The sequence below is a fragment of the Neopelma chrysocephalum genome, unplaced genomic scaffold (assembly GCF_003984885.1).
Source record: "Neopelma chrysocephalum unplaced genomic scaffold, ASM398488v2 Primary Assembly neopelma1_97517, whole genome shotgun sequence".
Lineage (NCBI taxonomy): Eukaryota > Metazoa > Chordata > Aves > Passeriformes > Pipridae > Neopelma > Neopelma chrysocephalum.
Window position 1 is genome coordinate 830,080 of NW_020926159.1, and position 12,768 is coordinate 842,847.

General features: G+C 41.7%; 1 protein-coding gene across 4 annotated transcripts in view; it reads right to left on the bottom strand.

Moving 5' to 3' along the window:
* Positions 1 to 12,768, bottom strand: part of TFAP2D (transcription factor AP-2 delta) — a 46,901-nt gene that overhangs the window by 13,201 nt on the left and 20,932 nt on the right. For all 4 annotated transcript variants that reach the window (XM_027672690.1, XM_027672692.1, XM_027672691.1 and 1 more), the window contains 2 exons: positions 6,747 to 6,888; positions 1,090 to 1,203 (listed from right to left, as the gene is read on the bottom strand). In XM_027672690.1, the coding sequence (XP_027528491.1) occupies positions 1,090 to 1,203; positions 6,747 to 6,888 (256 nt within the window). The remainder of the gene's footprint in view (positions 1 to 1,089; positions 1,204 to 6,746; positions 6,889 to 12,768) is intronic.

Sequence of the window (12,768 nt, forward strand, 5' to 3'; positions counted from 1 at the left end):
CTCTGGAACAATCCTTTACATGATGATTTTTTCATATATCAGTTAATTAATGAAAAAACCCAAAATTCTGTAGCCTCATCTAGTTGTGTATTCCCCTCTGTGGTCTGAGCAAAGATGGGAGCACCTCTAGGATGTTTCATCAAACTTATCTTTGATAAATATCTTAGATGACCCCTATTTCAAAGTGGCCCTCTGGAAGTTCCCACCTCACTCTTCACTGTATCTAACACATTGCCTAAAGCAAAAAACAGGAAATTGCACTGCAACTCCTGGGCTAATAAATCTTTCTGATCCCAAAACATCTACACACTTTTATCCATAACTTGGATAAAATTCTGATGAAATTTGGAGTTGATGTGCACGTACCATGGGTCTTTGTCTTCATAACAGCTTCTTAGGCTGTTTAAACCAGTACATTAAATATTTCTAGGGCACAGGCCCGGGAGCTGAGGCTAAATATAGTAGCAATCTCTGGCTTTTTAGTTTGAGCCAGCTTTCACTCTCCCAGACTTTTCCGTGGTGTTGCTTAGTAAATTAGCGAATTATTGCAGTAAAACTATTTTAGTCAGTAATATACTTTGAGACCAGTCTGATTCAGAAGCCAAAGGGTTAATAGTATGGTCATGGTAAGATGATGTCAAATGGTCTCAGTGGCATAGAAGAGGTTCTGGAACTATTTAGGTAATTGTGGAGGATGCAGCCTGTCCCTCCTTTTATTTCTACTTTGATTAATTTATATTGGCTCTGAACTTGAGTTTCTACACTTCTGGACCATCCACTTGTGACCTGTGACTTGGGTCACACCCAGAGCAAGACAACTTTCTGGCCAGATGAGGGTATTTGGCCAGTAGATGTAGAAAATTACTCTACTCAGACTGTGGTCCTAGAAGCAGGTTGAGTGCAGTGAGCTTGAACTACATTGCTGGGCAAACCTGCACTTTTTATAGGTACAGATAACAGGGATTATGGATGTTAATTGTTTATTTGGATGTCTTCTAGGTAAGGGAACAAATGCTATCAAAACATCACATGCAGTCTTTATCAAAATTATAGATTTTAGTTAATTTAGGTCCTCTTTCAAAATCATACCTGAAATGTGTTAAATGTCTCTGGATGTCAAGGTCTAATATTGGAGTCGGTCTGGAGGATCCGAGGGGTGATCTGTCTTGACTTAGAAGGTCTTGGAATTCTTTACATATTTGTCTATATGGAAAAATAGAAATCCTTAAATAAGACAGGTGTAATCCTTTCCTTAGAGCTGATTCCCATAACATTGTCACCTTATCCTGAGTGATCTCATTCATAACAGAATTCCTTGGCAGAAGTACTGTTATAGAAACTAAGGGCAAGCAAATCCATCTCTTGCTTCCCTGCCCCAAATGCTCAGAGCAAACAACATACAGAATCTCTTGAACAGGAATAGTTCCCCTCTGGAAACATATTAACTCTGACATTTTAAAATGTGATTTTTCTCCTGAACTAGCCCCAGTTTGGAAGTGTTAAGCCTGGCTTAGCTCACCTACATTTGGAGCAAGGCTTATAGTTTAAGAAAATATTGGACTAGCATTAGAAAATGCCTGAAATGTGTGAATTGCTTTATTATTTACTTTGTGTAAATGCACCAACACTTGTACATTTGCTTGTGTGCACCAGTTCATCTGCAAGTCGAAGTCCTGGATATTTTGGATTTGCATTCTTGACCCCCAACCCTTAAGGTAAATTGAGCAGTAGGAGTTCTGAAGGAAAGACCTCTTGTAGTGGGAATTCAAGCTCTGTCTTGTCTAGTCTCCCACCAGCATTGAAGCCCAGCTTCTCTGTAAAGGATGGATGGTCTTATTGTCTTCCCTCTCCCTCTCAAGCCTTCCCTCAGGCTTCTCAGGATGCCTCAGCACCTGAGGGTTAAATTTATCTCCTGGGATTCCTCAATATAGGACCTAACACTAGGAAAGACCTGAGAATAAGGCCTTTTCATTCCTGTGATGTTGTTGCATTGGGTCAGTTTGCAAATTAGCTTAGGAATATTCTACCAATATACTCTTAAAAAAAGAAATGAAATCAGCTCCATTTATGCTCAGCAGAATATTATCTCGACCATAGATGACTAGACATCATTAACTTTCACTTGGTTTATGATACAGTTAATTAAAAAAGGAAAAGTGACCTCTCCAAATTAGTTCTCCATTGCCTGTATTGGAAATATAGGCATTGATAGGGGGGCAGGAGGGCATGATCACCTCCAGATGATCAGGACACTCAGTTAGGTTGCCTGATACTGCTTGGATTGACCTAATACTGGTCACAGTGACTACATTTAACCTAGTTAACAGTGCCACCCAGTGAAGTACAGAGTGCCAGGGGTCATCCTCATTCCTGCAAGCAATTTGTCATCATCTGATAACGTCAGCGTAGTTGTGCTCCTCTAGTCTCCTAAACCCTGTGGCTTCCTGAGAATAGACCCTGTTGTGGGGTCTAGAACATGCCCAGAAGATGTTTGGGAGAATTCAATGAGCCATTCTAACATTTTAATTACATGGACAATTGAAATCTGATAAGTCTGTGTGTGTGTGGTTTACTTTGTTAGCATAGATGGAATCCTTGTGCCTGGGGCCAGTTTCTAATACTGAAGAGCACCATTGTGGTCTGTGATTTCTGTTAGAAGACTCATTGCACATCTGGTCCTAGATAAAGTTTGGTTTCTTCATTGTAAGTCTTGTCTTTTGGGACAGGGGTATAATGGAAGAAGAAGTCAGTAAACTCAGCTTCTTGGTCTTTAGAAGGTCCTTCATTGCTGAGTTACCAGCAAGAAAATTATACTAAACTTGTTTTACCCTTCACTATATCACTGTTGTACAAGTTGGGGATACAGACCTTGAATCCTACAGCTCTCTCTTGACTAAGAGGAGAGGAGATGCAGAAACCTATTTCCTGCTGTGCTGCTGGACCCCATCCAAGCCTGATTTCTGCAAATGCTTGTCATCTGTATGGACCCAGACATTGACTGCTTGAAAAGACAGCATCATCTTAGCCTTTCAGACAAAGAGAGGTATTCAGCAGAAATGTATGTAAATGCAGCATACAGTTTTAATGAATCAGGTCCTTAGAGGAAAAACAGTTCCTTTCAACAACTGAAAACAGTCAGTCATTTTGGCTTCTAAACAATCTACTATCCCCAGTCGGCCCTGTCAGCACTGCTCTTCTCTCCTTCCTCCAACCTTTACTTTCTACCTGTTGAGAAAGTTCATCTTAAAAGTTCTTTTATTTTGACAAAGAAAAGTGTCAGAACCAAGTGTGCAATTAAGTTCCCTTCTATCTTCATGTGTCAAAAGTCTTTACTGAATGTTGGCAGATAGAAAGAAAAGAAAAAACTTTTTTATTATACATGAAAACCTGTAAAAGGCAGTAACCTACTTTTTTTTTTTCAAGGGGATTTCTAGGCAAAGTGGTGTCTCAGAGCCTCCACTACCAATAAAACATCACCTGGGGTAGTGACAGGGAGAGGGGCTGACAGTTATTTGCTGAGCTGGACTGTGACTTTGAAAAAGCAAAGAAAGATGATTGTGCTGCCCTAGGGGGAACAGATTAATTACAATAAGTCCTGGCCACTCCTGCAGGGGAGACATCTAATGATTTGTGATACATGGTCAGATGATCCAGTAAGGCCAGCAAAAGATAAAAAATTCTGTACTGGGTCAGAACAAGAGCCCATCCAGTCCATGATCCCTATCAGTGACCAAAGAAAATGCCTTGTGTTGAGTACAAGAGTGGGGCAAATGTGAACTCTTGAGTCTGATTTATTCCTGGCAGAGTTTCCAGGCACCCAAGGACCAGATATCATAGGAGTGTCGTGAGTCAGATATCAACTATTCTGTGTTGGTTGTAATCAACTCCACAATAAAATCATTATTCACAGTATTCTGTTTTGGTCTGTGTAAATGTGTGTGTATCCCTGCCTCTGCCTCATGTGGAGGACTGTGCTGTGAAGAAAGTATTGTCTTAAGCTCAGTGGCCTCCATGTGTTAAAGAGGGCTGTTGGCACCTGAAGCAGCAACCTTTAGCCTTCACTAGCCCCTGGGCCACCATTCTGAGCATGGCAGCTGAACTACTTCCATTCAGGGTGGGCGGATTGCTTGAGTACAAGGTGTAGATGCCCTTGATGACAAGGAGGCCTGAGAGCTCCTACTGGGCACCAGAGACTTCATCATTGTAGACATTAAGGGCTCTGTTTAGGTACACACACAAAAACCCAAGACATCCATAATAACTGGCAATACAACACAGTAACAAAAAGAGACCTGTGTGCTCCTGGAGCAGCAGTGGGTAACCAAGCTGGATAACCCAGTTCAACTCAAATGGCAATTGGGTGCTTGTGTTTGGGCAACTGAATCGAGCCACTGAAGCTGGATGTTTAAATCCAGAAAGGAATTTCACCTATATTCTAGGAACTGTGGAAATAACTTTATTTTTCCTCAATACCCCACATGGGAAAGATCTCACCAAAGGCACTTCTATGGGCTTCTGGCTCCGTGATACAGTGGACAACAGCAACACACACAGGCAGTGGCACTTCAGTTCTTTCCATAGGCAAAGCTTGCCCTGAGAGATTTTACCACCCTGGGATTTCTGTGTTGGTTTTGGTGGCAGCATAACAATCCACCACTATTTTTGGTGTTATAACTCACAAGGTTGTGAGTCAGGGAAGTTGTGGAATTAATGAAACTGCAAAACTAAAGCTTAGGTATGGCTAGTGAGCAATTTAAACTCCTGATGATTGTCTGGAGTACCTTGTATCAGATATGTGGAAGCATGGCTGGAAAATGCCATGATGTCATGGACCTGTTTCTCCTGTAACACCTGGACAAGACCGGGCTGGGAATCACTGTTCTCCTTGCAGGCAGGAGAGGGCAGTAGTAGCACACACATTGACCCGCCTGTCCCTGTTACTAGAGACCGACTGCGGTAGGATGTGGCCTTCGTATTATCGACAGATCTCTCTGCTCAATTTGCTGGTGCTTTTAACTGAAAGGAGGGGGGAAAAGTAATTTTGTTCCTTACAAGCGCAGGATAACGGCCTACAAGCCCAAAGTTCATGGTGGTGAGGGGTAATGAGGGCCCATGACTCTCCATTTCAGCAGTAAAGAGGGTGAGAAAGCAGGTATTGGAGTGGTGAGAAAGGGTAGTGAGACTCTTGGATGCCCCTCAACCTGACAGCCTTTGGGGACAGGACATAACAGTGAGCCACTGATTATTGCAACTCACGGCAATGTGATCTCTCACTAGAGCAAGGAAAAAATGGGGAAGATTTGCATCATTATGGTTGAGTGGTGTTTCATAGATGGGTCAAATCCTTCAGCTGGGGCAACTTGCAGTCTTCAGTCTTGTTTAGGCTGTGCTGCCCAGCAGTACAATCAGCTCTTACACACTTAGGGGGCAGGTTTTTAGTGGGCTACACAGAAATGGGGAGACACAACTTCCTGCTTCTTGCCAGCTGGTTTATTCTCACGCCTCTGAAACCCCTTGAGCCCTTATAACAAATGTGGATGGAGGTCAGAATGAGATCATATTCCACTTATATTATTCCTTTTAGTGTACAAACAAATTAGGAACATGATACATAAGGTGTCTCACAGCCTTCACTACCAGAAAATGCCCCCTGAATCACATGGGGATCCTTTTATCACCCCAGGGAAGGATCACACGGATTCACAAGCCCAGGATGTTTTTGTGCATCTTGTGTCTGGATCATCATCCGGGCAAAGAGCTCTGGGTACAAAGGGATACATCAAGGCCAGGAGTCTTGGCAAAACAGAAGGACATTGGGATACAGAGGACAATCTTGTTGCTGGTCAGCCCTCTTCCCTACTGCAGGGTGATTCCTCTCTGCTGGATGTATCACAGTCTGGATGATTTCCAGACATTTCCAGCACTGAGGTGATGATTTGAGGGCTTGGATTTGTGGCCTCAGCTCTACTTCAGCCTCACATGTAACACTGCAGCAAACACAGGGAGGGTGTGAATGTGTTCAAGGTTACCCCATGTGGTCATACCACACACCTAGGGTAGGTCTACACTGTTCCATGCAGGCTATTTATCCCTGTTTCCCATGGCTCATGAAGGCTAATTCCTCCCTCATCAAGGCTAATTAACCTAGATGAAATGTTATCCTAACATGTTGTTACTGCTCCAGGGAGGCGAGTGGCTTGTTTAGAGTGATGTCTGGTGTCTCTTTGTGTCTTTAATGTCTTTAGCAAAGCTCCCCTGCTGTTGTACATTGTTCCAGTGCCTTTGACTTCAGGGGAGCTCTTGCAATTTCCATCCAGAGAGGATCTATCCCTCTAAAAACCAACACTCCCTCAGCAGACTAATGATAATTATCTGATGGTAACCAGTACTTCGGTAGGAGCTTAGATCTCGTGCTGACATGCAAACAGGAGACAAAGTCTGTCAGACTTCCTACAGATCTTGCCATGTAATATCCCCTCCTCTCATCTAAACCAAAGCATCTGAGAAGTTTTACGTGCCCCCTTAACCACAGGCAAAGAGAGCACAGCCACCAAAGCCTCCCTGTAGTAAATAAGGTCCCTCTTTCAGTATCTCTGGCGAGGGTTGCTCTCACTCCGTCACTGAGCACTGTTGTGATAGCAGTCACCACACTCCCAGCTCCATACTCCCACCCCTCCCTCCTCCAGCCCCCAGATCCAACATGGAGAAGTGACAGACAGATTTCTTTTCTCGTTCCCCCTCCTTACTTTGTCGCTAGGATCATCTTTTTCCTCGCTGTCTGCTCTTTCTGTTCCATGTGCTGCCTGGCAATGTGCTCTCCCACTGCCTTGGCAGGGAACTCTGTTTCACAGGTGTAGCCGAAATCTCTGGCCAAATGTAGTGCTTCCCCTGTGGCCAAACAAAAGGGGTCAGTCAGTTTTTAGGGTTGTTATTATTATTATTACTATTATTATTGTCACAGATTTACTTCACTCTTTAAACAAACAAACCAACAATAGCAAATCACTTCTGTAGACAGCCATTCTCAACTCAGTTACACATTCCAGCCCATTTGGCCTGTTCGTGCTTAGTCATCAGATGGTGCCAGCCAGAAGATAGGAAGGATATTCCTCTCATGAGAAGGAAGGATAATACTTTCATGAGAAAATACTAGCCAAGACACTTACGTTTAGCTCCTTCCCTTCCCACCAGTGAGTAGTGGGCAACTGCTCCAGTTTTGTAAGCCCAGTTCATCACTGATATTTAAGGTATGGAAAGGAGTGGGAGGTAGGAATAAATAACTCTGAAGAGCTGAGTCAGCCTTTGGTGCATCACTTCCCAGTGTCTAATGGAACTCTGGCCCTCTGCACCAGGAGAGAGCCATAGGGATAACATACATATATTTGCTTAGGGGTTGAGACAACAGGACAATACTAGGGCCCCACACTAAAGATCAGTAGACCCCAGAGTAGAACACAAGAAATGAACCTGTTTCCAAAAAGATTGCAAACAAAATAGACCAGGCAAAACAAACAGGGAGGACAATGAAGAAGACAGTTGCTATTTTATAGATGGTTAAATCAAGGGAAAAGAAGTAACTGGCTCCATTAGGCTCTGTGAGAAATCTGTGACACTGAGCATCTCTCTAGCTCACTACAGAGACGGGGACACCATAACCCAGCTCCATACTGGCTGCCAAATGCCTCTGGAAGAACCTGACTCTCTTTACTACCTTAGAGAAACCAGAACTTTATTTTAGGGTTTACTGAACACTGACCTGCACACTGGGAGTCTGACAATCCTGGCGTGGGATTTATCTGATCAAAAGCAGCTGCCTGGATTGTGAACATCTGTGCCCAAATTAGTCTTTCCCTGGTGGGAAATAGGCACTTCCAGATGACACTTGCTCTCATCTCACTGAATAAGAAGAAATAGGTCAGCTACCAGAAGCATATGCTGAAGCACATCTGCATGAGTGACAAGCGGAGATCTGCTCCAGAACAGATCTGGAGTTCAGGTGTTGTGAGGGTTTATCCTATTTTTATTTCTTTCAGAGTTGTGTGTTCGATTGCCATCAGGAGAAGTGACATTGGACCCTGGCTCTTTGAAGATCATGTTGATGCTCCAGGTGAGCAGTTCGGAGGGATGAAGGATCTGTAACTCCTCCCTTTGAGAACATGTGAAATTCATCTGATTAACTGTAAGTATTGATGTCTGACCTAATACTTCCAAATCAATGGAGACAAACTAGCATTTGAAGCATGTATAGTCCTATATTAGAATAGAAGGCAAAAGGAAATCAGAGGAATTATGGAAAAATCTAGATTAGAAGGGAACTCAGGAGATCACCTTCTACTGGAAGCATGGCTTAGATTAGGTTATTCGTTTTCAAGCCTAATCTGGAATATTTCCAACTATGGAGATTCCACAGCTTTTCTGAGCAACCTAATCAAGTGTTTAATTATTAATTTAATTTAATCATTAATTCCCCAGTGCTGATTTCTCCCTGTTTGCTACAATCTGACATGAAAGGACAGATAGAACTGCAATGGAGATGGTGAGGCAAATCCCATCCCCAGCAAGGCTGGGTGTGCTCTGCACAGACCTGGCCAAGATAAGGAAGATGAGAACTTCCATGGAAACAGTGGTCCTGTGCCAGGGACAGCAACAAAAATAAGGAACCACATTCACTGACCTTTATTCCAACTCCATTTTCCCTCTTTTCAGATTTTGTTGTCTCCCCTTCTACCACTGGAGTTTTTAAGAGAAAAACATGTTTTGATTCCATAAACCAACACTTTGCTGTGTGTTTGTCTGACCCAGCTGAATTCAGGTAGTAGCAAAATACCTGCACCACTTCCAGGCAACCTGTTTGCTGATATCAACCAACAACAACCTTTGCAGCTGTAACCAACTCTACAGCAAAAAATGAAGATTATAATCAAAATCATCTGCTTCATTTGGATTTTTTAAAACATGATTTCCAGCATGCCTAAAAAGAATCAGTTAACAAGCAACCACTCTCACTGAGTTGAAAGCAGAAATGGTTTCCGCTTAGTTTACAGCTTCCAGAAAAGTAATTTTCAGTGAAAACAAAATGGATTTCAGTGATATGTTAAAAGTGAATCAGAATGAACAGACATAGAGCTGACTGCCACCTTTGTGTTTAAAACGTCTGTCCCAGACTTTTTCACAGATGAGAAAGAGTACATATTTAAGCCGTAGCTATGAAATTCCTGTAGAGGTGCTTCAAAATTTCTATATCTGCTCTGCTTTTACTCTTATTCAAATAAAGACTTGAAGAGTAAATCAATTGTAGAAGAGCACCAGGTTTTTGTTTTCAACCAAATTCCATTAAAATACTTGATAGGTTTCTCTTTCTTCCAGCATGGAAGGAAGATAAAGTCAAACCCTTTTGGACCTGTCAGCAGGTGGAATTACAATTCTCCAGACAGCTCTGTCGTGGTCCCAGTCAGACCCAGTAACAACACAAGGAATGTAGACAGCAAAGAATTTAAATATTTAGCCATTGGAAAAGTCTTAGTTTCTTCTAGAGACCAAAACTTTATGTGATGAAATGGAGGCATTTATTTAACACAATCAACAACAAAGTGATGTAAATTTGTATGTTTTCATTTACTGTTAAAAAAAGGGGAAAGAAAATGTGAATTGTCATTCAAACTTATATTTACAAAGATGGTTTATATTATTTAGTAGAGATGAGAAAATTATACTAAACTGTTTTGATGATCTGAGAAAATTATTCAAAAGTATGAAATTTGTCTGCAGCAGGGATTGTGATTGAATGCTAATGGTATATGAAGAGAAAAAATCATGAAGAGGAAGAAACGAAATCACTAATCTACTGTGGATATATACAGGTAAAAATGTATATACAGATATAGCACTTTTTTTGGTGAAATAATAATTAAAAATATTTTAAATAGAAATTAAAAATATTTTTACTGGAAATAGAAAGCTGATGTATACCACAATTACGCATTAGAGCTATGTATATTTATTTATATAAGCATACACTTCTATATGCCATAAGGAGTAGACATCCTAAATTACATCTTTAAATTCTAAATAAAAATAAAAATAAAAAATTTGGACATGAAAACACTCTGCAGAACACGATTTATCATACCTCTGTGTTGAGCAAAGATGTAATTTTGAACCAGGACCCAGTGATGACTTGATATTTAGAAGTGGACTGTGATATATTTATTTTTTTGTGACTAAAGGTCCCTTGGATTACTGTATAGTAGGGTATAAATCTGCTTGGTGGGGGAAAGCAAATTGCCATAGAATATATTCTTTCTTTTTCTACATCATAATTTGGACAAACATTTATTTTAGAGGAGAATGTGCAAATGTTGGAAATGTGGATGAACTGACCTCTTTTGCCTTAGATTTGCTGCCTTCTGCCTCGTTATTGACATCAGGGCAGGAGTCACACTAAAAGGTAGAAACCTCTAAAATCCCTGACTTTTACAGTTAGTTGCCTCATTTCAATCTGAAAATCCAGTCTAAAAATCAAATTCCCCTGTGTGTAACATCCCCAGCTCTTCCTCCCTGCAGAGACAAAGAGCAGTTGGGGATCGTGGACTCTCCTTAAACCCAGCACTCGGCTTTGCAGCTCCCGGCAGCGCTGCCTCTGCTCTGCAGTTTGACAACTGACCCGAGAGCTTTCCATGATGGAAAGGGACAGTTGCTGGAGCAGAACTGGCAGAGACAGCTCTGGAAACCCTCAGTGGAGAGACCAGACGAGTACCTTGAAATGTTTCTGTGGGCAGGTGCAAGGAGCAGCGTGAGGGTCCCCTGGGTCCTGCAAGAGTGAGAGATGCTCCTATGCGGAGTGAAGGCAGGAGCTGTGTCCCGGGAGGGGGACACTCGGCGTCTGAACCTCCCACTCTCCCCTCGGCTTTGCCTCCTCCGGATGCTCTACCCAGCAGAAACGTTACTCAGGGGGAGGAGGGACAGGCGGGAGGTGGAAGGAAAGTTTATTCTATTTGTAGGGTGAGAAGGGAGGAGGAACAAGTGGAAGGGTATTTAGACAAAGGCTGGTGGGGGAGAAGCGTGACAGTTGAGAGCAGGATGAAAAAAGTAACCACTGACCTATTTTTCTCCAGAGTTTTGGTCCCCAAATGAGGAATGCCATTTATTCTGTGTCTAGGAAATTTAGTGTCTTAATTAGGTTTGACAGGAAAACAAACTATAGATATTTTCGTAAGTTATTATAAATTTTTTATTATTATTTTTTTGTCTGATGGCTTTAAAATCATTCATGCATTTCTTTTACCTGCATCTGCAATCACATTTATGCTATGTCTCTGCCTTAGAAGTGGTGTGTCCAAAGAGAAGGAGACATCTCTCCTCTTTTCACATCCTTCCTTACTGCCATTGGAGTGGCTTTTGACTCTTTTGAACCAGCAGTAAGGCTCAGCCTTGGCAATACTAGTATTTAGTGAAGGAGCCTTGATTGCATTAGCCAAGATGTAGGAATGTTTCTTTTGGAGCTGGTAAGAAAAATGACCTTTCCCTGCACCTAATCCAGGCACTAGAGGGCATCCCTCGCCTACAGGTTGCACAAGGATTTGTCCCACTCTGCTGAGGAGAGTCCTGCAATACTGACTTCATTCTCCCTGTCCATCTTCCCACCCATTGTACTGATTTATGTGGATGACAAAAAGAGCAGAGCTGATCTGTCAAACAATTCCTACTTTGGGCTCCAGAAGTCCCTACCAAAGACACTAAAGATACAACCTGACCAAAACAAGAATAAGAGTAAACATCCAGCAGCAATGCTGAACTCCAAAAGAAATACATTTGCAGAAAACAAAAGGACACAAATTCATTTTCATAAAGTCACTTAGCAGTATTCCCCAAAAATCAATTATTTTAGTCTGTTTTAGAGGAAAAGAAACATTAGTCATGCCAGAGATTTTGAGATGGTTTTGGTCAATATGCCTATTCACCATACAGCTAATTTTGTCTTTTCTAACATCAAACAGATATTTGAGGTTGAGCACACTCCCACCTTTCATAGATATTAAAGGCCTTAATATACTGAAGACTGTGAAGACATTTAATAGTAATAAACTTAGAACCATCTAAAATAATCAAGAGTGACACAATCCTGCATCCTTATGAGATATTCACACAGTCTAGGATTTAATAAGACCAATCAATTATTATTTCAATTTCTGTATTGAAATCACACAGAAAAAGCTAATGATGCTTTCTTAATGGGTTCTCTAAACCACAGAATAAACCTCTGTCCTTCCATTTCTGCCTCTTCCAGCAGCAGGAACCATTGAGGGATGGGTTTCTTTGCAAAAACCGTGATATAATTCAGTTACCCTTGGAAGGAGTATCTGCATATCCAAAGGGGGAACAGCTTATACAAAAAAGAATTCAATAAACACTGACAAGTTTGACCCAGGATTGGTTACACAAACAGAAAATGAGCTTTGTTTTGTTTTCTGTTGGAATATAAACACACCTGGTGGTGCCATTCCCAAAAATTCCAGTAGATAAAATTCATTATTAGCATATCCAGGCAAAAAGGTCTCTGTCAAAGTGAGCTCAGCCACCTCAGTATTTATCTTTAGGACTCACAGTAAAGGCAGCCCGAGAACAAAAGCAACACCACAGGCTCGATAACAGGTTTGCTACTGGCTTTGAATAAAGGACAGGGAGGGGAGCACAGCTCCATTCCTGGGAAACAGGAATTTAATCCTGACTTACAGTAAAGGAACTTTGCCACCAATCCCAGGTCAGCAG